This window comes from Myotis myotis, unplaced genomic scaffold, assembly GCF_014108235.1.
Source record: "Myotis myotis isolate mMyoMyo1 unplaced genomic scaffold, mMyoMyo1.p scaffold_m19_p_3, whole genome shotgun sequence".
In the NCBI taxonomy this organism is placed as follows: domain Eukaryota; kingdom Metazoa; phylum Chordata; class Mammalia; order Chiroptera; family Vespertilionidae; genus Myotis; species Myotis myotis.
The window spans coordinates 164,175,320-164,201,042 of record NW_023416335.1 but is presented as its reverse complement, the minus strand read 5'-3'; the positions used below and the strand labels follow the sequence as shown (position 1 = coordinate 164,201,042).

General features: G+C 42.1%; 1 protein-coding gene across 2 annotated transcripts; it reads left to right on the top strand.

Annotated features, from left to right (window-relative positions):
- Positions 1 to 4,530: 4,530 nt before the first annotated feature.
- TMBIM6 (transmembrane BAX inhibitor motif containing 6) lies at positions 4,531 to 25,316 on the top strand. Of its 2 annotated transcripts, none has more exons than XM_036296994.1 (10): positions 4,531 to 4,688; positions 14,474 to 14,562; positions 14,953 to 15,061; positions 18,232 to 18,352; positions 19,823 to 19,871; positions 19,969 to 20,066; positions 20,278 to 20,357; positions 20,825 to 20,925; positions 21,778 to 21,853; positions 23,293 to 25,316. In XM_036296994.1, the coding sequence occupies exons 2-10, from the start codon at positions 14,507 to 14,509 to the stop codon at positions 23,314 to 23,316; spliced, it is 714 nt and encodes a 237-aa protein (XP_036152887.1). In that variant the 5' UTR covers positions 4,531 to 4,688; positions 14,474 to 14,506; the 3' UTR covers positions 23,317 to 25,316. The 2 variants fall into 2 exon arrangements, with proteins under 2 accessions (XP_036152887.1, XP_036152888.1); XM_036296995.1 differs by lacking the exon at positions 4,531 to 4,688 and adding an exon at positions 5,365 to 5,388.
- The last annotated feature ends 407 nt before the right edge of the window (positions 25,317 to 25,723 follow it).

The window sequence follows — 25,723 nt, the reverse complement described above, 5'->3', positions numbered from 1 at the left end:
AAGTTTTATAGAACAGAATTTGTCTAGTAGGTGTTAGCAGAGCCAAATACTAGACACCAAGAATTTCAATGGAGAAATGTTGGCTATTTTATTATTTTTCTAATTTTTTTTAAATCCTTACCCAAGGATATTTTTCCATTGATTTTTAGACAGAGTGGATGAGAGAGGGAAAGACAGAGAGAAGTATCAATGTGAGAGAAACACATCAATTGGTTGCCTCCTGCATGAGCCCTGACAAAGGCCCGGGCCGGATAAGAGCCTGCAACCGAGGTACGTGACCCTGACCAGAATCACTTCAGTACACAGGCTGACACTCTATCCATTGAGCCAAACCGGCTAGCCCATGTTGCCTATTTTATTAGTGGCACCATCCAGGAGAATGAGGAGCTAATGCTCAAAAACCTGAACTCTCCAGTGGTGTGTAGTTACAGATTACTATATAGGGCAAAATCACAAGACATGATGAGGTAGGGATTGGGGTCGTGCTGGGAGCTGATTGGTTGGAGATGTAATAAGGGTAATTAATAATTTCTTCAGGTCTTGAGGACAGTTCTGAGGTTTTTGCTGGCTTCCCATGCCCATTCTTATAGGAAAGTAGCCAGGGGGTTGTTTCCCCTTAGAGCACAGGATCTGAAATATAACTTAATTCAAGATGCTATCTTTAGACTACCAGAGGTCCAGACCATGTGACTATTAGTCAAGTTGAGGCTACTATCTTCTGCTGCCTGGGGGTTGCTGATTATCCAGGGGGAAAGGCTAGGTCTCAAGGGATGGATATACACTGAGTGGCCAGATTATTATGACCACCCGACGTTTGCAGGCCAATTAGCGATAATTTTGTGCTGAAGTTGCTAGAGGGCCAGACCATTATAAATAGGGAAGCAGGTTGTTTACCACGACAGTAGAAGTGATTTTTTTCTGAAGACATGGATAAACAATATATATATTAGAGGCCCAGTGCACGAAATTCATGCAGGGGGGTGGGATCTCTCAGGTCCCTCAGCCCAGCCTGGACCCTCTCCAATCCAGGACCCCTCAGGGGATGTCTGACTGCCTCTTGCAATCCAGGACCGCTGGCTCCTAACCGCTCGCCTGCCTGCCTGCCTGATTGCCCCTAACCGCCTCTGCCTCGCCCCACACCCGGGACCCAGAATTTCCTCCTCCGGCTGGCCGCAGGCATCCAGGACCCAGGCTGGCTTTGCCTGGGCCATCCGAAGCCACAGGGGACCGTGGGCAGGCAGCTTCGTCTGGGCTGCAGCCGTTGGCGCCCAGGACTGCGGGGTGGGCAGCTTGTCCTTCTCCCCGGCCGCAACCTGGCTGGTCCCCATTCCCCTCTCATGAGCTCATTTGTGCCTGGCTGGTCCCCATGCCTCTCTCCCAGTGTTGAGTGTCTGAGCAGTTAAGGCTTGAGGGCACGATGACCATTTGCATATTAGCTCTTTATTATATAGTATATATATATATTTCTAGAACTAGGATTTAAAGCTAAATTTAATCAAAGTCATGAAAACCCTCTGTTTCAAGAGACAGTATAGCTTAACAAGAGTATGGGCTTCAAAATGAGGTACCCAGAGCTCAAATTCAAGGTCAAACTGAGTTTCCTCATCTTTTTTTTTCCAAAACTGTTTTTAAATATATTTTTATTATTTCAGAAAGAAAGGGAGAGGGGGAGAGATAGAAACATCAATGGAGAACCAAGATGGCGGCATAGGTTAACGCCGGAGTTTGCTGCTTTGAACAACTACTTCAAAAGTGAAACCAAAAAAACGGAAGGGACATCACCCAGAACCACAGGAACGCTGGCTGAGTGGAAGTCCTACAACTAGGAGGAAAGAGAAACGCATACGGACACTCAGAGGAGGCGCAGTGCTGAAGTCAAATTCTGAGGTGCGGAGTGCGCGGAGCGGGCTGGCGGCAGAGGGCGCGGTTGGCGTTTTCAATCGGGAGGGAGTCGCAGACTCTGAGCTCCAGATCCGGGCGAGTCTTTAGGGACCCAGACTCAAACGGGAGAAGCGGGACTGTCTGGCTTCGGTCAGAGCAAGTGCAGCTTTCTCTCCGAGCTTTGCAGCGGGTGCTGGGACTCAGAGAGGCAGAGCCCCTGGGGACAGGACTGAGAGCCGCCATAACTGCTCTCTCCGGCCCACCCTGTTGATCCTGTGCGACCCGCCCCGCCCAAGCCCTGCACACAGGCATTTGCCGGATAGCCTCAGGCAAACGCCAGATTAGCACCTCCCTAGAGGACAGAAGTTCTCTCACTGCTGACACAGCTGATTCTCATAGCCACTTGGCCTGGAGGTCAAACCCTCCCTGGAATTAGCTACAACAATCAAGATTTAACTATAAGACTGCGAACAAAGACCACTAGGGGGTGCACCAAGGAAGCATAACAAAATGCGGAGACAAAGAAACAAGACAAAATTGTCAATGGAAGATATAGAGTTCAGAACCACACTTTTAAGGTCTCTCAAGAACTGTTTAGAAGCCGCCGATAAACTTAATGAGATCTACAAGAAAACTAATAAGACCCTCGATCTTATATTGGGGAACCAACTAGAAATTAAGCATACACGGACTGAAATAACGAATATTATACAGACTCCCGACAGCAGACCAGAGGAGCGCAAGAATCAAGTCAATGATTTGAAATGCGAGGAAGCAAAAAACACCCAACCGGAAAAGCAAAATGAAAAAAGAATCCAAAAATGCGAGGATAGTGTAAGGAGCCTCTGGGACAGCCTCAAGCATACCAACATCAGAATTATAGGGGTGCCAGAAGATGAGAGAGAGCAAGATATTGAAAACCTATTTGAAGAAATAATGACAGAAAACTTCCCCCACCTGGTGAAAGAAATGGACTTACAGGTCCAAGAAGCGCGGAGAACCCCAAACAAAAGGAATCCAAAGAGGACCACACCAAGACACATCATAATTAAAATGCCAAGAGCAAAAGATAAAGAGAGAATCTTAAAAGCAGCAAGAGAAAGAAACTCAGTTACCTACAAGGGAATACCCATACGACTGTCAGCTGATTTCTCAACAGAAACTGCAGGCCAGAAGGGAGTGGCAAGAAATATTCAAAGTGATGAATACCAAGAACCTACAACCAAGATTACTTTATCCAGCAAAGCTATCATTCAGAATTGAAGGTCAGATAAAGAGCTTCACAGATAAGGAAAAGCTAAAGGAGTTCATCACCACCAAACCAGGATTATATGAAATGCTGAAAGGTATCCTTTAAGAAGAGGAAGAGGAAGAAAAAGGTAAAGATACAAATTATGAACAACAAATATGCATCTATCAACAAGTGAATCTAAGAATCAAGTGAATAAATAATCTGATGAACAGAATGAACTGTTGATTATAATAGAATCAGGGACATAGAAAGGGAATGGACTGACTATTCCTGGGGGGGAAAGGGGTGTGGGAGATTCGGGAAGAGACTGGACAAAAATCGTGCACCTATGGATGAGGACAGTGGGTGGGGAGTGAGGGCGGAGGGTGGGGCGGGAACTGGGAGGAGGGGAGTTATGGGGGGAAAAAAAAAGAGGAACAAATGTAATAATCTGAACAATAAAGATTTAATTAAAAAAAAAAAAAAGAAAAAAAAAAAAAAGAAACATCAATGATGAGAGAGAATCATTGATCAGCTGCCTCCTGTACACCCCACACTGGTGATCGAGCCTGAAATCCAGACATGTGCCCTGATTGGGAATCCAAGCATGACCTCCTGATTCAACCACTGAGCCACACCAGCCTAGCAGTTTCCTCATCTTAAATGTAGTAATTGTTCCTGCCTCCCAAGGTAATTGCAAAAATTAAATTAATTAATATATATAAAGTATCTTAAACATTGTCTAGCATATAAGAAGCAGTACATGATACATGTTAACTAGAATTATTATAAAAAGCAAAGTAAAAAGAAAATTATAATAGCCTATAATCACAAGGGCTTTACTTTTGCTCACTAATAAGAAACAAAGGATAACAAATTACAAATATGTTTTTATTGATTTTAGAGAGAGAGGGAGAGGGAGAGAGAAACACAGGTGTGAGAGGGCAACATTGATCGGCTGCCTCCTGCACACCCCCTACAGGGGATGGAGTCCGCAACCGGGGCATGTGACCTGACCAAGAACTCCGACCTCGATGCATGGGATGACGCTCAACCAACTGAGCGACACTGGCCAAGGCGAGAGTGCTTTTGTTTTCTAAATCTCTTTCCCTCTTTAACATTCCATTACAAGCCTAAAAGCCTAGAATCCCGGAGCTATCGCGCTATCCCATTACGCGTTGCGGGGGGCTCTATTATTTGCTAGGTCGGTGTCTTGGGTGGGGCCTGCCTTTCTCCACTTTCTCCACTAGAGGTGGCTTTGCACAGCAATCCTTCCTCGCTATAGGGGAAGAAGGAGACGACCTTTTCTACGACGTCGGTTGGTGGCCAGGGACTTAATTGACAAGGGCATTAGCAAATGGCTCTGAAGTAGGCAGCCGAAGTTCTTGCATGTACGGCCGCAAAAGTGGCAGAAGTGCAGACGCCGGCCAATGAGGACTGGTCCTAAAGGAGCTAGGGGCGGGACTTCGTTGGAGGGGCGGACTCGGCGTAAAGAGTCTGAAGCGGACCCTGGGAGGGTCAGAAGCGTTTCCGGTGTTAACAGAGCTTCGTGGGCTCCGGAGAGGCGGCTGAGAAGGTACGTTTGAAAGCAGGATTGCGCAAGCCGCGAGTGAAGAAGGGGTTAGCAGTTACTGTCTTAACGACAAAGGGAGTGGTCTCCATTTTCGGGTAGACTGCACCCCGTGGGAAAAGGCCCCTGCTCTGCGACTGGACTCCGGAAGGCTGGGCGGGGAGGGGGAAGCGAAGAACTGGAACCGCGCTTGCGCTGCGATACCGGAGCGGGGGAGGGGCGGGGGCAAGTCAGACGGGTTTTGGGGGCGTCTGTAAGTGGGAGCGCTAGCGAAAGCCCCTTTTTAGCTTCTATGTCTTCCTTCCAGTCTCCATTCCTCCCTTTCCTCCGCTTAGAGTAGACGCAGGGGCCCCTTGGCCCAGGCCCGTCTGGAATTTAGGGCACGTCCCCCACCCCTTCCTTCCGAGGGGAATGAAAGCGAAACCACACGGGTTTGTGATCGCACTCCCCCCACCGCCCCTGCCCGACGGGTCGCTACGGCCATAGCGACCTCTGACCGGGCGCCCCTGGGTGAGCGGCAGGGTCCTGGGCGGCTGGCTGCCCGGTCACGGCGGGGCGGGTGATGTCACACTGCTGTGACACGCGCGGCTCCTTAGTTACGTGCAAGCCAACAGGAGGAGCGGGAGGTGTGGGGAGAGCGGGCTCGGCTCGGCTCTGCTGCCCCGCCGGGCAGCCGGCTCTGGTCTGATTGGTTACCTTCGGACAGGTGAGGTGGTTTGGCTTTGTGGAGTCCAGCGCCTTGTGGGCGTCTTTCTCAAAGTCCGATTGGGAAAGGCGGCGTTGGGCGTTGTTGTTTTTCTGGGACCTGCTGGCCGGAGCTGTGGTAATAAGTAGGCTGGGGCATTTTTGTGTATTAAGTGTGGAATAATACTACCCTGTGCCAGTCCGGGTTGCATTGCCCACCCCAAAGAAGGACAAAAACCTCTTTGAACTTGAGACTCTGTTCTAGCAATAGTTAACTTGTGAATGTGTAACCTAGTAGAAGAGCTGACTGTGTCTGAAACACAAAGATTTTAAGGTTAAAGGTTAACGGAGAATGGGCTTTTCTAGTTACTTATTGATATTTACTTCTATTTTATCCTTTGAATAGTTCAGGTCAGACTTTTCTAGTTTCTTATGGCTTCTGTGAACACACCTATTTCTGTAATTATTAGATTTACTCTTCGAAGTTTTCTTATTCCTCTTTGTTGAATTTTGTCCTGGCTTAAGTACTATGTTGACATTTAGGTTCTCTGCCATTTTCCTTCAGTGGGGACAGAATGAATTCTTGAGAAATGCAATCTGTAATTTAGATTCAGAGTTTCCTTCTTAAATTATTCATCTTGTTGTGGAAACATAGCTTAGTACCCACTTTCTTCTCTACTGTTGATCTGACTGAAGTCTTACTCTCCTAAATAATAGGAGAGAGAAAATTAATCAATATAACCATATATGTATTTGTTGCTATGGATATAGTTCATGCTTATTGTAGAAAGGCTAAAAAATACAGAAAAATGTCATAGGAATCAGCATATGTTAATTTTTGAAAAAAAAGATTTCTCTTGATGTATGCCTGGAACTGCCTTAATGAACACTTGCTTTTCTACTGTAGGGTGTCGTAGTGTAAAGAGTACCAGCCTTTAGAGGCTGATGTTGGTCAAGTCAATACTACTGTCTGTTTAGTACTTTACAGTTATTTCACACAGATTTGCTTATTGGCTTTCAATAAGCTTGGTAGAGTACGTATTAATTATCCTTATCTTACAGATGAGAAAGCCTAGAGGACCATAGGTGAAATGATTTTCCCAAAGTTATTGGTAGAAAATGGCAGGGCTCGTGACTCCAAATCCAATGCTTGTGTCTTTTTGAACTTTTGTTTTAATCTTTAAAGTGGGACTAATTATTCTTTCCCTTCCCTCATGCATTGGTGTGAAGATCAAAGGGGATAATGTATATAAAAGCACTTCGAAAGTGGTGTAATTTTATATAAATGTATTCAGTGGTATTATTATAGAAGGCACTGCTGCTGGCCTGAAGAGTTTCACTTTATTTCATAAACTATCCCAAGAGTATTAATCTCCTCTGGGAAAACACTGAATATTCCCTTGACGTTCAATCTTCTAAATTATCCTTTGCTACTTTAATTTGGCCGTAGAAGCCTAGTAGAAGTGTCTTCCACTCAAATGTTTTGTTACCCCAGAATTTCTAATCAAATTTCATGGAGTAGTTGTAATGCACATTTTTGTTTCCTAAAGACAATGTTTAAACTAAGGAGAGAAAAACAGTAGAGGTTGGCTTTTAGGACAACTTGAGTGACCATTCAAGGTAGGTCTCCCTCTGTGCCAGCAGGGGAATGTCGATTTGAGATTATAACATTCTTGTTCAGATAATGGGTCTAGGTTTGCTCTGGAGACTCCGGGTTGTGCTTAAGTGCGGGGGCTAGCTAGCAAGCTGATTCATATGCAAGCTCAGCTCTGAAGGTGCTTAAAACCAAATGTATGAGAAGTTTTGGTACAATTAATGGAATCCAAAACACTTGAAAAAAGAGCTTCAAGGGTGAGGGTGGAGTGGATGTGCTGTTTGTCCTAATTTATGCCTGCTTTCATTTGGACTAAATATGGTGCTTACGGAAGGGATTGCTGGTTTATACAGAGAGGTGATTACATATGTACGAGGGGGGTTGGGAAACATCTGGCCTGAGGGCTGTATAAGGCCCGCAAAATCATTTGGTCCGGCCCTGCCAAGGCATTAGGGGCGAGTTAATTAAATGTTTGACCAATTATAAGCAGGATAACTTTTAAGTTGATAATTTTGTATGGCCCTCGATGTTATAAGTTTGCAAATGACCCCTGGCAGAAAAATTTCCCACCCCTGATTAGGACATTGGGGCCTTAATGATTTAGTGTCTGTCAAACAGTTGTGGTTATAGAGGTGATTCAGTAGTGTCACAATTTGCTACAATAAATAATTTCCTGAAGGCAGTGGACATTCTCTCTCTAGGTACTGGTTTGGTTTTGAGCCAGTCCCCTAGAGAGACAGGGTTCAGTGCTGGCTAATCCAGAGATTTGGGCCCAAATTAAGGGGCAGGGGCTGGGACATTTAGGTCACAATTATCAAGCTAATGACCATTTACTTCATCAAAATCCCTACCACATCAGATTATCATTTAGTGGTTATTAGGGTCTCAAAATGCCTGTGACTCAGTAGGACAGGAGGTACAGTGTAAATGTAACAGAAGAGGGGCATGGCATTTATTTTTTTTTTTTAATCCTCACCTGAGGATATTTTTTTCCATTGCTTTTCAAAGAGAGTAGAAGGGAGGGAGGGGGAGAAAGAGAAAGAGAAAAACATCAATGTGAGAGACACATCAACTGGTTGTCTCCCACATGAGCCCCGACCAGGAGTGGGGAGCAAATTTGCAATCCAGGTATGTGCCCTTGACCAGGATTTGAACCCGAGATCCTTTGGTGGGAGGGCCAATGCTCTAACGACTGAGTGCACCGGCCAAGGCGAGGGGCATGGCCTTTAAAGAAATGTAATTTTAATCAGTAATAAGATTTGTCAAGTTTCTTTAATTTTCAGTTTATAATTTTCTTAAATACCCACCCCCCCAATTAAATTTTTCATTTGGGTAAATATTAAGCCTTCAGAATATAGTTAACTGTGAGTTAACGGTTGAATAATATTTTTTAAAAGTAATTTGCAGGGCATATATAAATTAGGCTTGTGATAAATGTCTTCTAAAACTAGACTTTTACAAGGGATAAGCATACACTGAGGACTTGAGAGTAATGATTATTTACACTAGTAACAGTAATGGTTAATATACTGAGCCAATCTTATGTATGAAACACTATTCTAAGCACTTTGTATTATCTCATTTAATCCTCAACCCTATGAAGTAGGTAATATTATATATTACTCTTTTACAAATGAGAAAACTGAAGCACAAGATTAAGCCCCAGAAATTTGTTGCATGTCATACAGCTAAGGAAAGAACAGCAGGTCATACTTTTAACCACTATGTTAAGGACATGGTTATACAGATTCTGAAAACTATTCAATAGGAAGAATTACTGAAAAATTAACAGATCCATCTCCTTTTTTAAAAATTTTACCACATGGGATTTTTTAATTTTCTCTTTTAAGTATCAATTTGATCCCTTCTGAATGTGTAGGAACAGAATGAAGAACTATAATTCACAGTCTACATTTTTAATTAAATCTGACTTACTGGCTTAATGTTGTTAAATTGTATACACTGGGGCAGCTGCTGTTCTTGGCTTCAGCAGTAAGCAGGCTTTTATTTTTCAAAGGCAAGGATTGTTTCTTTTAATGCATATAAATGCATGATTGTTTCTGTTTTGCATAGCTTTTGGTCATGTTTTATTCATATGCACTGTACTTAATAGGTGTTGGAATAGATTTCAGAGAATTTTATTTTAATTTTTTATTTATTGATTGGAGCGAGAGCCAGAGGGAAGGAGAGGGAGGGAGGGAAATTTGTTGTTCTACTTATTTATGCATTCATTGGTTGATTCTAGTATGTACCCTGACCAGGAATCAAACCCAAAACCTTGGTGTATAGGGACAATGCTCTAACCAACTGAGTTACCTGGCCAGGGCAAAGAATTTTTTAAATTTAAGGCCTGGCACTTAGTAGTCTTTTTATTTTAGGATAAGGGTAAGGAAAGGAAGATACCTAGAACAAAACAATGGATTTAACTAGACATAGATGTTCATTGATAAGAATGTCTGTCGTCTCATAGTTGTTAAAGCTCAGAATTGCAGTAGGGTAGAATTGTTCATTAAAGACCTATCTTTTATATCTGAAGAATATCCTTCCTTCAGGGTTTAATAGACCAAGTTAGATGGGTTGGTGAGTATACACTTTTGTTACCTGTACATATTTCTTGCATTTATGTTTCATTTCTTGGTTAAAGCCATGTTAAATAGGAGGAATTTTGAAGGGAGAAGCCCTTTGTTTTCCTTGCTTTGTTTTAATAAGCAATATATTCTTTGCTTGGGGGGGTGGTGGTGGTTAATAATGTCTCCTCCTGCCTGTCCCTGCTGCTCTTTCCTCCCCAAGCAAAAACAGATCACAGAATACCTAACTCAAAACAATGTTTTTACTTGTTTTCTTTCTTGGTAAAGCTATGCACTGAGTTTTTTGTTTTGCTTTTGGGTGCTTCTGGCAGAGGAGGCACTGAATGGTGACCCTTCTAACAGTTTTAGTATTATGTGCATGACACATTTTGAAGATTCTGACAAGTTTGGGGATTCCTGCTCTTGTAAGTTTGAAGGCTTAAAATGAGGCTCTGAACCAAATTAAAGGAATTCGGTTGTGATTAACACATGAATATTTACTTGTGTACAAATGTAAAACAGGCAAATTTCCCATGAGCCCAGGAGGCACTGTCCTCATTGTTTTCTGTGTAAATAATCCCACTTCCTTATTTCATAATGAGTTGAATATAAAATGGATAGTGGAAGAAAGGATCTAATTTCTAGATTTCTATACAAGTTGGGATTTGGGGTAAGGCAGACCAATGCTGGTGTCAGTTTTGTAATGGGCTTAGATGTGTGTTGAGACTGCTGTATTAAAGAACTTTTGAGCAACATACAATGTACTTTTTTTATTTATTGCGGTAAAATATACATAACAAAATTTACCTTTTTAATATATATTTTTTTAAACAAAGATTTTCATTTAACTGTGGAGGCCCTTCTGGATGTTAGCTGAGTTACTTAGTTAATGGTTTTGAATACTCAAGCTCTCTTTTGGTGCGGGAGCTGTTACTTTTGAGTTTTGAACGCAATTTAATCTTGTTTAGCTGAGTTTGTTTATTGACCTTTAAAATGTAGATATCTTTTCTGTATAGCTTCTGACCCTCACAACCTTTGATGATTTTGGTTTTTCCATCAGCAGTTGTAAGAGAGCCCTGAAAAGAGGCAGTCAGTGCCCCCTGGGAAATGTCAGAGTGAACGGGGACAGAGGAGTTTCTGCCATTCTCTCCTCCTAAGTTTCCACTCAGTGGGGTCTGGTTACAGAGTGTTGCCCCTTTCTGGCCAACAATCCCCTGGATATTTGAGTATTTACCCCTCCTCCCCCCACCTCCTCCTTTTTTAACTCGAAATTGGAAGCAAGAGATGCTTTATCGTTGTTGTGAATGCTACTGAGAAACTTGGCTCGGAAGGTTGCTTCAGTACTGTTGCAAGTTCTGTCTAGGGATGTCATTAGGGGTGTTAATGGCAGCTTTAAACAAAGACACTTTCCAGGTGCTGGATTCTGCCATCCTGTAAGTGTGCTCTCTAGAGAATGTATTATTCATCATGGTTATGGAAGGCGTGGTTGGCAGTGCAACAGCCTGCAATAATTGCACCATCTAGATCAAGAAGACCGGAGCCCTGAGACTTAGAGATGAGAGCAACAGCTTTAGTAGGTTCTGCAGCTTCTCACTGTATCCATCCTTAAGAACAGAACAAAAGAATTGAGGTGAGTAGGGATGGTAAGAAAGGAAAGAAGAAATTAGAAAGCAAGCCAGCCATTTTAATTGTTTCATTTGTGGGAGAGCCTGAGGAAACAAGTGGTAATGATGCTTTTGAATTCTAAGAATGGCATCTTTCCACTGGCCCAGGATTCCTCAGAAAATTGGTTTGTGGAATTTTATTGCGCAGATGAATTTTGCTGAGTATCGGGTTATGTGCTGATTAGAATGGATGTGAGTAGTTGGCCTGTCTTTCAAACAACTTACCTTTTCTGTTTTAGTCGTGCGCCCCTTTTTTTTTTTGTAAATTTGAAAGGGATGGTTATGGGTCTAATAAGAATCTGGAAGATTTATATTTGGAGAGTTGAAAGCTTTTGATTAGATTTTTAGTTCTATAGATTGGGCATGTTTATTTAGGATTGCATGTGAGATAGAGGAGGGAACAAAGCTTAAGAGCCTGACTTTATGGTATTGATGTATAATGTGACCTGGGTATAGTTTAGTTTGTGGGGGGGAGGGGGGGATGCCCTTTGGACTCTGGCCAGTGTGGCTCAGTTGGTTAGAGCGTAGTTACGTATGCCAAAGTTTCAGGTTTGATCTCTGGTCAGGATACATACAAGAAGCAACCAATGAATGCATAAATAAGTGGAACAACAAGTTGATATATATCTCTCTCCTTCTCCCTCTCCCCCCTTTTCTCTCCCTTCCCCTCTCTCTAAAATCAATCACTCAGTCAATAAAAATGCCCTTTGGGACAGTTGGCAAGATCTGAATAAGGTCTGTAGATCAGATAATAGAATTGCTTCAGTGTTAATTTTCTGATTTTAATCTTCACTTTTAGGATGTACACACTGAAATATTTCGAGGTAAAGGGGAATTGTGTCTACATGTCAAAAAAAAATTACACACACACACACACACACACACTTTAGAGGGAGAGATAGAAACATAGATCAGCTGCCTCCTGCACACACCCCACCAGGGACCAGCCCACAACTGGGCATATGCCTTGACCAGGAATCGAACCAGTAACCTCTTTGGTGCATGTGACAATGCTCAATTCACTGAGCCACATTGGCCGGGCTGTGTGTGTGTGTGTGTGTGTGTGTGTGTGTGTGTGTGTCTCTAGATAGGTAGATAGGTAGGTAGGTAGGTAGATAGATAGATAGATAGATAGATAGATAGATAGATAGATAGATAGATAGATATTGCTAAGTGTAGAGAGACAATAAAGCAAATATGGTGAAATAGTAACATTTAGTCTGGGTGAAGGGTATGTTAAAAATCCTTTTTGCACAAATTTCCTTTTTATGGAGGTAAGAACTTTACTCTTTTTAAAATTGTGAATCACTTTTTAGTTCAGTTCTAAAATGCATTAGGTAGTAAGAAAACGGAAACACCAGTCAGAAAGAATGTATGATCGCTTCTCGGCCTTTTGGCTAAGATCAGAAAGAATGTATGCACCCCTGTGTTCATAGCAGCACAGTTTACAGTAGCTAAGATCTGGAAACAGCCCAAGTGCCCATTAGTAGATGAGTGGATAAAAAAGCTGTGGTACATTTACACCATGCAGCAGTAAAAACGAAGGATCTCTTACCCTTTGAGAGAGCATAGAGCAGTGGTTCTCAACCTTCCTAATGCCACGACCCTTAAATACAGTTCCTCATTTGGTGACCCCCAACCATAAAATTATTTTCGTTGCTACTTCATAACTGTAATTTTGCTACTGTTATGGATTGTAATGTGAATATCTGATATGCAAGATGTATTTTCATTGTTACAAATTGAACATTATTAAAGCATAGTGATTAATTACAAAAACAATATGTAATTATATATGTGTTTTTTCCAGTGGTCTTAGGCAACCCCTGTAAAAGGGTTGTTCAACCCCCAAAGGGGTCGCGACCCATAGGTTGAGAACCGCTGGCATAGAGGGACCTGGAGAGTATCATGCTAAGTGAAATAAGTCCATCAGAGAAAGACAAGTATCACATGATCTCACTCATATGTGAATCTAAGTAACAAAATAAACGGATGAACAGAGTGGGTCCAGAGACATGGAAGCATGGAACAGAGTGCGGAATCTCGGAGGGAAGGCAGGGGTGGAGTGGTGGGTGGGAAATAGTCAACCGAGAACCTTGTATGCATATATGCAGGGCCCATGGCCACAGACAATGGAGTGATGAGGGCCTGGGGTGGAGGTGGGGGTGAGCTGGAAGGGGGTCAATGGGGGGAAAGTGGGGACATATGTAATACTTTCAACACTAAAGAATTATTAAAATAAATAAAAATTAACAATTAAATGCATTAGGTAAAAAGCTTCTACATGTATATTTTTAAAATGCAAGTCCTAGTGCAGACCTGTATAGTTTTTTTGTTTTGTTTTTTAATCTTTGAGGTTCTATACCTTTGCTGAGGGAATTCTGTAGCATCTTGAAACAATGACATAAAATTGCTTTATGTTCGCCAAAACCGGTTTGGCTCAGTGGATAGAGCGTCGGCCTGCGGACTGAAGGGTCCCAGGTTCGATTCCGGTCAAGGGCATGTACCTGGGTTGCGGGCATATCCCCAGTGGGAGATGTGCAGGAGGCAGCTGATCGATGTTTCTCTCTCATCGATGTTTCTGGCTCTCTGTCTCTTTCCCTTCCTCTCTGTGAAAAATCAATAAAATATATTTAAAAAAAAATTGCTTTATGTTCCAGTGACTAGGTTGCTAATTGAGAATTTCTCAAAGAAACAACCTTTTAAATCGCCTTCTGAAAGAATAGAAATAAAATTCTAATAATGAAATACTTTGGGGAGAGGAAGATAGGTTCATTTCCTCTGTGTCCTTCAAAATGGTTGATTATGGAGGGGTAAATTATGGGAAAAATTATTAATAACTAAAATTGTTTATTATGATTGCAAATGTATTCTAGAAGGAAATATATAAAAATTAAGATGGTTGAGTTAGAACTGGGGTTTTAAATAGCTTTCATTTTCCAAACTTGTATGTTGCTTTTTAAAAATATATATATTTTTATTGATTTCAGGGAGGAAAAGATGGGGAGAGAGAATGAGAGAGAGAAATATCAGTGATGACAGATCATTGGTCGGCTGTCTCCTGCACACCCCACATTGGGAATCGAGCCCACAACCTGGGCATGTGCTCTGACTGGGAATCCAACCGTGACCTCCTGGTTCATAGGTCAATGCTCAACCACTGAGCCATGCCGGCTGGGCTTATGTTGCTTTTTTTTTTTTTTTTTTTTTTAATAAGAAAGTTGTTTGTTATTTTGTCTGTACAGATACCTTTAAAATAATCTTCCTTCCTTTATTCTACAGAGTGGAGACTGTGTCCCACAGACTTTTGACATCATGAACATATTTGATCGGAAGATCAACTTTGATGCGCTCTTAAAATTTTCCCATATGTAAGTGTTTTGATCTTGTCTACAGTTTCTTTTCCTTTCATATCTTTTTTCCCTCTAGTTTATTAACTTCTGTGTGTATATAAAGTAACACAGACACTTTACTAGAATCCTGAAGATAAGCACCCGGATTCTAAGGACTGCTGTATGATCACTAGAAAGCCATTTAGTTATTCTAGTTACAGTGCTGATTGTTAATAATTTTGGGTTTGGGGCTCTTCCCCAGCATTTAAGATTCTCTATTAGTTAACCTATTTTCAAAATACTCTTTTTTTAATTGCTATGTAACGTGCACATATTCCCTGGGAAGGAGAAGAGAGGGAATGATTCTTAGCTTAGAGCTGAGCTTGGATTGGTCCCAGAGTGATAGCTGTTATTAACATTCTTTCCCAGAACCCCCTCCACACAGCAGCACCTGAAGAAGGTCTATGCCAGTTTTGCCCTCTGCATGTTTGTGGCGGCTGCGGGGGCCTATGTCCATGTGGTCACTCATTTCATTCAGGTAAGAGCAATAAATTATAATCGAAAGAAACTAGCTCAGCAGAGTGGTCCAAAGCCTGTACCCCTCCTTAATCCTTTTCGGTAGTTTGGCATCTGAACTCAGCCAGAGGCAGCCTGTAAATCAGGACATAGGCGGAGCCATTTAAATTTTCTGGCAACTCTGCCTCTAGATCAGTGATGGTGAACCTATGACACGCGTGTCAGAGGTGACACGCGAACTCATTTTTTTTATTTTTCTTTGTTAAATGGCATTTAAATATATAAGATAAATTGGAAAAAAAAATATAAGTCTTTGTTTTACTATGGTTGCAAATATCAAAAAAATTTCTATATGTGACACGGCACCAGAGTTAAGTTAGGGTTTTTCAAAATGCTGACACACCGAGCTCAAAAGGTTCGCCATCACTGCTCTAGATACTGAAGTGGTTAGCTTCGCAAGTCTGAGCGCTGACGCTGAGTGATGGTGTTGCTGATACACAAGATCCCTACCCACTGAGTAGAGACATGACGTGCATGCTGGCATTCTTCTCCACAGTAGCCTTTTTATCTTTTCCTCTTTTTTCCTTTTTTTGCCTGAATGACTGTGGACTACTTAGATACAAAACACTGATTGTACGATTAATTATCAGGAGGGGCAGGGTTGAGACCTTTAAGGATTTGACCCATTTTACTCTCTGATACACTTATATCTGCACGTTTGAGTGAAAAATGCTTCAATAACTCATTTTCCTGTGTTGAGGGAGAGTTTGGGTTTGATCAGCAGGGACAGAAGGGGGACAATTGAGAAATAATAAGTAAGTTTAAAGTTCTCACTAGCCACGACGTGTTGCTTTTAGTGTAAATACAAGGATGTGCCTGTGTTGGCATTGGCACTGCTGAGAACTATCCCACACTCAGATATTTCCTTGCAGAGACTGTGTGAAAAATTCTTCTAGATACTCAAAGGATAGGAATTTGATCCTTTGAATTTAGACTAAAACATAATCTACCTCTTAGGCAAGAGTGGCCCTTTTAAGTAATGTAAAATAAAGTCATCCTCATTATCCATGGATTTCATATTTGCAAATATACCTACTCACTAAAATTTATCTGTAAGCCTAAAATCAGTATTTTTGCAGACATTTGCAATCATATCCAGAGCAGCAAAACGTTTGAGTTGCCCATCACATCCATGTTCCAGCTGAGGTTGAACCAGGCAACACACTACCTTATTTCAAGCTCTCAAGCTGTAAACAATAGTCCTTTTCACGGTCTATTTAGTGCGACATTTCTTTTTTCATTTTTGTGCTTTTTGTTGATAACTTTGCTGTTTAAAATGGCTCCAAGCATAGTGCTACAGTGCTCTTACTGTTCCTAATTGCAAGAAGACTACTATGTGCCTTATGGAGAAAATGTGTGTTAGATAAGCTTTGTTCAGGCATGAGTTACAGTGCCGTGACTGTGAACTCAGTGTTAACGAACCAGCAATATATATCAAAGTGCCTTCAAACAGAAAACACACATAAAACAAGGTTATGTATTGATCAATTGATGAAAATGTGATTGGTGGCTCCCAAGGACCTAACCTTTTATTTCCCACAGGAGCAATTGTTGAGTATTCACTAATTCATTGTTCATAGTGAGTTTACAGAACATAACTACTGTGGAGAACAATTGAGTATACTTTTTTTTTTTTTTTGAGTATACTTTTAAAGGAAGAAAGGAACTTCAGTACCTACATACATCCTTAATGATTTCTCTCTTTTTAAATGCCTATAGGTTTTTCCCATTTGCTTTGTAAAAAAAAAAATTTCTTAGAAAACTAAGGCATGTTTATTGTAGAGAATTTGGATAACAGACTAATGATAAGTAAATGTAAAACTATAATCCTGTCACCCAGAAATAACTACATGCTCTTAATGTTTTGCTACTTTTTATTGTTGTTAATCCTCACTGGAGGACATTTTTAGAGAGAATAGAAGGAGGAGGAGGGGAGGAGGAGGAGAGAGGCAGGGAGACATACTAGTAAAGACATCAGTGTGAAAGAGACACATTATTGGCGCCTCCCGCACTCGCCCCAACAGGCCAGGGAGAGAACTTGCAACCGAGGTACCTGCCCTTGTGCCCTTGACCAGGAATCGAGCCTGCAACCCTTCTGTGCTTGGGTGGGGATGCTCTAACCACTGAACCAGGGCAGTTTGGGTACTTTTTTGATACTTACCCTTTGTCTCAGTCCTTTTAGGTTGCTATAGCAGAATACCATAGACTGAGTGGCTTAAACAACAAACAATTCTTGTAGTTTTTTAAGCTGCAAAGTCCAAGGCAAAGCTCCAGCAGTTGTGTTGTGTGGTGAGGGCCTACTTCCTGGTTCATAATCGGCCATCTTCTCGCTATGTCTCCACATGGCAGAAGGGATAAGGGTTCCTTTTTATAATGGCACTAATCCCCTTCATGAAGGCTCCACCTGTATGGCCTAATCATCTTTCAAAGACCCTATTTCTAAATATCATATTGGGGGTTAGAATTTAAACATGAATTTGAGGTGAGGGACACATTCCATTTATAACACCCTCTCTCAGTCTCTTTTCTCTGTATGTACACGTATTTGTGTTTTAAAGTGATCAAAAAGGGTCATTTCTACTTGTTCTACAGATTGAAATGTGCCTCTAGCACTTGTCACTTTGATTCATTTTTTCCTCTTTCTTGGGCAAGACTCATAGTTGGACTAGGATAGTTGTGGTTGATGGACTACCCAGGTCAGAAAAGCCTCCAGCATCCACCACGGTCCTAACCCTGTCCTTTAAGTCTCCTTTTTTTTTTAAAAAAAATATATTTTATTGATTTTTTTTTACAGAGAGGAAGGGAGAGAGATAGAGAGTTAGAAACATCGATGAGAGAGAAACATCGATCAGCTGCCTCCTGCACATCTCCTACTGGGGATATGCCCACAACCCAGGTTGCGGCCCTTGACCGGAATCGAACCTGGGACCTTTCAGTCCGCAGGCCAACGCTCTATCCACTGAGCCAAACCGGTTTCGGCTAAATCTCCTTTTTATCCCCCATGCCTGTTCCACTGCCTCCAGGTTTGAAGCAAATATTAGGAAGTTGAGATGAATAATTGAATCTAATAAAGTCTCTTGCAAAATAAATTCGATGCTTTCAAGTATTCAGTTATGACTCTGGATCTGACAGGCTGGCCTGCTCTCTGCCCTGGGCTCCCTGGGGTTGATGATTTGGCTGATGACAACACCTCATAGCCATGAAACTGAGCAAAAAAGACTGGGACTTCTTGCTGGATTTGCTTTCCTTACAGGTATGTATGTTACAGGATTGGTCTAATTTTGGGGCTTGGGGTGTGGAGACTGTATATTTTAGTATCTCTTTAGACCAGGGTCCGAGACTTGTATTTATTCTGATTCATTCCAACTGGTATACTTACTATCCAACTTTATATTTGAATGTATTTTGCCTTGTGCTGCTTTCTTATTTCATGTAGGTGCATCTTGCTTCCCCATCCAGAGGGTAAGCTATTTGTGACTAGTGATCGATGTCTATTTTTATATCCAAAAATAAGCATTTGTGTGCTTGAATGAATGAGGTTTAAGAGCTTAGGTAGCATAACTTGTTAATGATAGACATGGGATTAAACAAGGCCCAAGAATCTTAGTTGGACAAATACTGGCAACTTTCATAGAAGCATCCATCTATTCTGAACCTTGCAGACAATTAATTAAAGCCATACATTGAGAACCATCACACAGGGCCCTTTGCTGATCTCATGAAACGAATTAAAAGCACAGCACTTGTGGAATTATCATTAAGAGAAACCAGACTAAAGCAACACAGTAAAAATACTTGCACAGCAGCATTTGAGTTAGTACAACTTGTTCTGAGTGAGTCTAATCTATACCATGTTGAAGAAATTGTAGAAAGGCAGGGATTTAGAGATTAAGATTTTTAGATGAGGGAAACTAGTTTTTAAATGCATTTTGGAGTAGAATCAGAAGAAAGAAGAGTAGCCAAAGTAGAGGCAATGTCGGAGCCAAAACAGGCTGCTGCTGTGTCCTATTGGCACATGTCACCTGCCCAACTGGTCTGGCCTTTTTTGCTACAAAGAGAGTCAGTCCTGGATGACTACACGTTGCTGGCTACTAGGCTCTGCTTTACTCTTAGTCCTTTTTTTCTAATCTAATTCCTGATCTGGCCCACATTACAGGCCCACCTCACTCCTCTTCAGAGTTCTGCAGCCTTTATTATGTAGCTCAAAAATGTTTGACATCCTATTTCATTTTCCTAATCTCTGTTCCTCCTGGGGGTCATCAACGATTTTCAGCTAAGAGGACAATTTTGCAGCTCTGTATAAATAAATAACTTAGTCAAGTTTAAGTTCTCTTGAAAACAAGGAAAATGGAGAGATTTCATTACTTTAGTCCACATGTTTTGTCTGGCTTTTTAGGAGAATGGGCATGCTTATGCTATTTAATGACGAGCTTTTGGATGAGAGTCCTCTTCAAGAATTGATGGTAGTGCCCTAGCTGGTTTGGCTCAGTGGATAGAGCGTTGGCCTGCGGACTGAAGGGTCCCGGGTTTGATTCTGGTCAAGGGCACATGCCTGGGTTGTGGGCGTGGTCAGACATGCAAGAGGCAGCCAGTCAATGATTCCCTCTCATCATTGATGTTTCTATCTCTTTCTTCCTCTCCCTTCCTCTCTGAAATAAAAAATATTTTTTAAAAAAGAAAGAATTGATGATAGTAATGTGTTCTGGACTTTTTTGTTTTCTAGGGGTTGGCCTGGGCCCTGCTCTGGAGTTTTGCATTGCCATCAACCCCAGGTAACTATTTTGATAGTGTCTTATTCATTCTACTTTTGTAATGTACCTTCTAAATATAAACTGTATTCCCTCAATCTAATGGTCTTTTCCTTAATAGCATCATTCCCACTGCCTTCATGGGCACAGCAATGATATTCACCTGCTTCACCCTGAGTGCACTCTATGCCAGACGCCGTAGTTACCTCTTTTTGGGAGGTAAGTATGGATTGGAAAACAGGGAGAGGGTCTCCAGTCTAGCTAGGATTCTCGCTAGGTCTATTTCCCTACCCTCACCCCCCAACTTCTTGTGATTATTGGGTTGAAGTAGGAAGCCTTCATTTGGGCAGAAATGTAAGGAATGGCTTTAACTGGATTGCTTTACTTTACTTTGGCTCCTCTCACGATGGCTTTTTGTCATCTCTTATAGGTATATTGATGTCAGCCATGAGCCTGATGCTCTTGTCTTCCCTGGGGAACCTTTTCTTTGGATCCGTTTGGCTTTTCCAGGTGAGTCTTTGCATATAACTTTCTAGTGTCTATTTGCCTCACACTTTTTCTTGCTTAACATTAAAGCAAGATAGACCAAGAATCCTCACCTTGTTGGGCAGTGCCCTTGAAGCCTCCCCACTAAGTTCCACTAGGATAGAGCCTTCTATGGGTAAAAGTTCAGATTAAACAGGGGTTGCATGTTGCTAAGGAGAAGACAGTTTGCTCAGAGATCATTTCTCTAAGGTCTGCCCAGCCAGCAGCTCATTGTTAAAATGATTGACTCTCTTCCAGTGACCAAAACAATTAGTGCAGAATTGTGCTGACAGAAGTAATGAGGTCTTCGCTATAGGCTTCAGTTCCCATGAATGTTAGTGTCAGTGGATTAGCATTCGATGTTCTTTCAAGTGGCCACGAGCCAGAAAGAAGTATGGCTTTTCCCCCCGTGGCGTCTACCAGATGGTAACCTCATCTCATTCTTTTGCTAGGCAAACTTGTATTTGGGGCTGATGGTCATGTGTGGCTTTGTCCTTTTTGATACTCAACTCATTATTGAAAAGGCTGAAAATGGAGATAAGGATTATATCTGGTAAGTATGAAAACTGGTCTTTAACAAGAATGAAGGGTGAGGCATACTGCTTCATTCTGCAGCTCTTTTCTGAATCCTAGGGATAATCCTTTGCCTGACCCACCTTTATAGTGATGAGTAGACCAGGTGGTACTGGCCAAGCTTTGGGGGTGTAAGTGGGAGGATACCCATGGTTTTGGAACAATGTGCCAAATAGCATAGTTTCTTTAAATTCCTGAAAAATGTCAGATTTTTAAAAATTGAACCCCTAATGTGTTCGTTTGTTTTTTAAGGAGTTTTTATTTTATTTTTTGTTAATCTTCGCCAGGAGATATTTTTCCATTGATTTTTAGAGATAGTGGAAGGGAGGGAGAGAGAGAGAAACATTGATGTGAGAGAGACACATTGATTGGTTGCCTCCTGCACACCCCAAGGCTGTGGTGGAGCCTGCAACCGGGGTAAGTGCCCTTCACCGGAATCAAACCCAGGATCCTCCAGTCCGCAGACTGATGCTCTACCCACTGAACCAAATAGGCTAGGGCTCCATACTTTCAATAAAGGAAAAGGAAAGGGACCCTTTACCTTTTATTCTTTATACTTTTGTATTCTTTAATAATGAGAGTATATACCCATAGTTTTTAAAATATATGTATTTTTTCATGTTGAAATTCTCTCAAAGTTAGGGTAGTTCAGGGTTTAGAGTTAGGCCTGAATTTCTTTTTTTCCTATGTTACATAGCTTCATTGAGTTGAAAGGATTTCTGACAGTTTTACTTCCTTTGTTGGTGAAAGTACTTGTGGGTGGGGGTTTTGTGTTTTGTATCTTTGTGTAAAGGAAAGTGGAAGTGCAGTTTGTGATCTGGTTCTCTTTCAGGCACTGTGTTGACCTCTTCTTAGACTTCGTTACTCTCTTCAGAAAACTCATGATGATCCTGGCTATGAATGAGAAGGTCAGTCAGCCCACTACCCGAAGATGAGAGAATAGTTCCTGAGCTCAGTATCTGGGTGTACTTGGAAATTGAAAACTTACTTCCAACTGTGTAGGTCCAGGGTTATATAATGCAGGCCATTGAGTAAGAAGTAAACCTGAAGTCTTTAGCTAGTGGAGCCAAAGGAACAAGTAAAAACAGTCCTTTAAAAAAATAAAATAAAAAGCACAAACTAATCCTAGTATCAAAGTGAAAAGAGCTTCAGTGGTAGCAGTCTGTATGAAGAATATAAAGGCTATAAAAGATGGTTATGACTCAGAAAAGAATATCCTAGGGCAGTGGTCGGCAAACTGCAGCCCCTTGAGTGTGGCTCTTCCACAAAATACCACATGCGGGCGCGCACGGACAGTGCGATTGAAACTTCGTGGCCACACTCAAGGGGCCAAAGAGCCACATGTGGCTCACGAGCCACAGTTTGCCAACCACTGTTCTAGAGGATAATATTGGCAACCAGCTTTTGTAATTGTATTTCGGAAGTAGGCCAGTTGATCCATTTGTTGGTCTTGGATTTTTTTTCAGAGAAGCATTCTGTCTCTGTCTGGTTAGTCTACTCCAGCAGCAGGGGAACAATGAAACCACAAGCTTTTCTTACAGTTCTTACTGTGGAACAAGACACAGTCAGTGGTGGTGGAAGCATGTGACTAGTTGGGTTTGCTGGTTCTTTGGTCTGTGCCACAGTTGGACTGAGCACCAAACAAGTGTCCCAGTTTCAGTCAAAGCAACTCATCTTTCATTTGTTTAATACACTGAGCTTCCACCTAAGATTTACCGAAGAGTTCCCTAGACTAGAGTATTTCTGAATGTTGGTTTATACCCAGGATTTATGCTTCCTTCTCAGGCCTAATGGCAAATTGGTGGTCTTGGCCTTGGTCTTGACCTCTTTAGTTCTTTTAGGGTAGACTGCCAGGCTGCAGCCTTCACTGATTGGGATCTGAGCTGTGGTGGTTGTGAGTAGCCAAGAGTGGTTCTGTGGCCCACCTAAGTATTCTTGTGGTGGGCGTAGGGACAATTGCTTGAAGTTTAGTCTTACCAAGTCTGTCAGCAACTTGGGGGTCCACCAGTGGACCAACTGTTACGCTAAAGAAGCATTTCTCATTCCTTTTTGTTCTAAGCCCTTCCAGTCCCTAACCAAACGCAGCCAGTATTGGCTCAAAGAGTTTTAATTTGAATGTCTGATGTCAAAAATTAATTGGGGGATGGGGGATAAGAGATCAACTGAAGGACTTGTATGCATGCATATAAGCATAACCAATGGACATAAGACACGGGGTGTAGGGGAGGCCAGGGGATTGTCAAGGGCGGGAAAAAAAGAAGACATATGTAATACTCTTTGTAATACTTTAAGCAATAAAACAATTAAAAAGAAAAAAAATTAATTGGGTAATTTTTCTTATTTTCAGGACAAGAAGAAAGAGAAGAAGTGAAATGACCATCCAGCCTTTCCCATTTTGGCTTCCACTCCCTCTGCCCCCTCATTTTCTCTTTGCACACATTACAGGTGGCGTGTTCTGTGATAATGAAAAGCATCAGAAAAGCTTTTGTACTTTGTGGTTTTCTCTATTTTGAAATTTTTGATCAAAAAACTGATTAGCAGAATATAGTTTGGAGTTTGGCTTCATATTCCTGGAGTTCTTCCCCACTCTTTTCTGTCATCCCCATCCCTAGCTTCTTAAGAACCTCCACTTGGGCAGCCAGTCCACCGTGGTGAGGAGTGGAACCCGCAGAGGGAAACAACCCCAGGAGTCCGCTTTCCGGCTGAGCTGTACCAAGTGGATCTGAACTGTTTGGTAGCGCCACCTCGGCCCTTCCTTCCTCAGCACTGGTTGGTGCCCAGTTCCTATGGGACTGGGTGGTGTATTTTCCTTTGGAAGGAAGTTTGCTGGTCCTGTTGTTACTCTGGCTCGTTATATCTGAGCTTCAGTCCACCCCTACAAAGAACATGAAGAGCCTCCTCTGGTGGATGCTTTGCCTCTTCTGAGCTGCCCAAATCACTGCTGGTCTGGCACACACACTTGTCTGCCTTGTCATCACAAAAGGAATGCGGATCTCTGTGTTCTCTTTCCTGTCTCTTGTCTGACCCTCAGGGAATCTGCCTGCTTTCCATCCCCAGCTGGGAGGACTTCAGCCCAAAGGAAGACTGTTCGTGTCAGGCAGTTATGAAAGGCTGATTATTTATGGCAAGGTAGAGCCTAGAATTCCCAAATTTCCCCTGGCCTTTATTTTATTGGTTACCACCTTAGTTGCTGAGTGGCCTCCACCAGATGGCTGTGATGAAAGATCCCAGGAGAGGAAGGACAGGGACGGGTAATGGTTGAGCCTCTACTAATCCTGTCAGATAAACCTAGATAAGGGCTTGTTTGGGACAAAATCTCTACTGAGTGATTATTTGTTCAGATCAACAGAATGGGGCTGTGATGACTTGGGAGGCAGCATTCATAAGAGTTCTTTGGTGCATTTTTGTTATCTCCCACCTGGTAATGTCCTACCTAATTATAGAAGGTGTCAAGCCAGAAATTTTGGCAGGAGATAATGTTTATTCTACGCATGCATTTTAGTTTTTGGCTGTACACCTGTTTCCATAAATCTGCAGTTTTCCTGGCAGGGCCCAGGTGACCAAACCTGCAAGACACCTGATTCCCTGCAGCGTTTTGGTCACAAGTGGAGGGAGGGCAGTGCTAATAGGACGCCAGCTCCTTCCCTGTGGGCTACGTAGTCAGCTGACACAGATGGACAGGACTTGGAGCAGTTGTGGCTCTGGCTACCCACAGGGCTTCAGTGTAAGGGGACTGAGCCGTTGAAAGCTTATTGCCAGTAAGACACCATTTTTGACCCTGCCTGTTCACACCCAGTACTGTTTGACCCAGTGCCTACTGATTTGCAGTGCACCATATTCCTGAGCCATCCCATGAAAAGATTCATCCCAGGCTGTGTGTATTCCCGGGGTGGCATGACACCCAGAATGGCTCACTTCCACGGAGGATGCTGCCCTTTGATTTAGTGCTGCCTCCAGCCTCTGGCTTGAGAACTTACTAAAGGGACTTCCCATTAAACCCCAGTAGCAACTCCATTAAATTTGTTGATTCTCTGCTAGGTCTGAGAATGAGTTACATCTCTTGAAGCCAAGCTCCACCTCTTGTGCTTTTATGCTTTGGATAAAGGAGTTTTTCTTTAGAAACAGTGCCAAGAATGACAAGATATTTTAAAAAAAAAATTAAAAAAAAATACTTTTAAAGAAAATGTCTAACAGGTTTTTAAACCAGTAATCACTGTAATTACCACTTTCTTTTCTAGTTAATTGGTTTTCAGCTCAGGCTGCATTCTCTAACTCATACTGTGAAGACAAAGGTGTTTTTGATCAGAAATATATGAAATCTACATAGTCTTAATTTGTAAAAAAAATAATAAAGAAAATTCCTTAACCTTTCCTGGTGTTAACGTGTTTTAAATTCAAGGCTACAGCTGAACATGGGGTTGGGGGACTTACTGGTGGGAGTTGATGGGATAAGATTTGCTCTAGGTGTGACTAGAAAGAAAAGGACCCACATAGGCACCCGTTCTGTAGCCCCAGCTTGCCACAAAGGTTGGGGATTTTCTCTGTCCAATATAGAGCCCAGGCCTTTTTCTGGCCCTCCCCTTCCCAACCTTTATTGTAGGTGGTTTGTGGTAGCAGCATGTGTAGTTGGTTCCAGTATGCAGCCACATTGGCCAGGCTCTATTCTAGGTGCTAGGAATCATCAGTGAAAAACATCCTTTTCCTCGTTCATAAATGAGATTATAAACCAAAGTTTGTGTTACAATCTGGTTATTCCGTTTTGGCATGTTTGCCCTCTG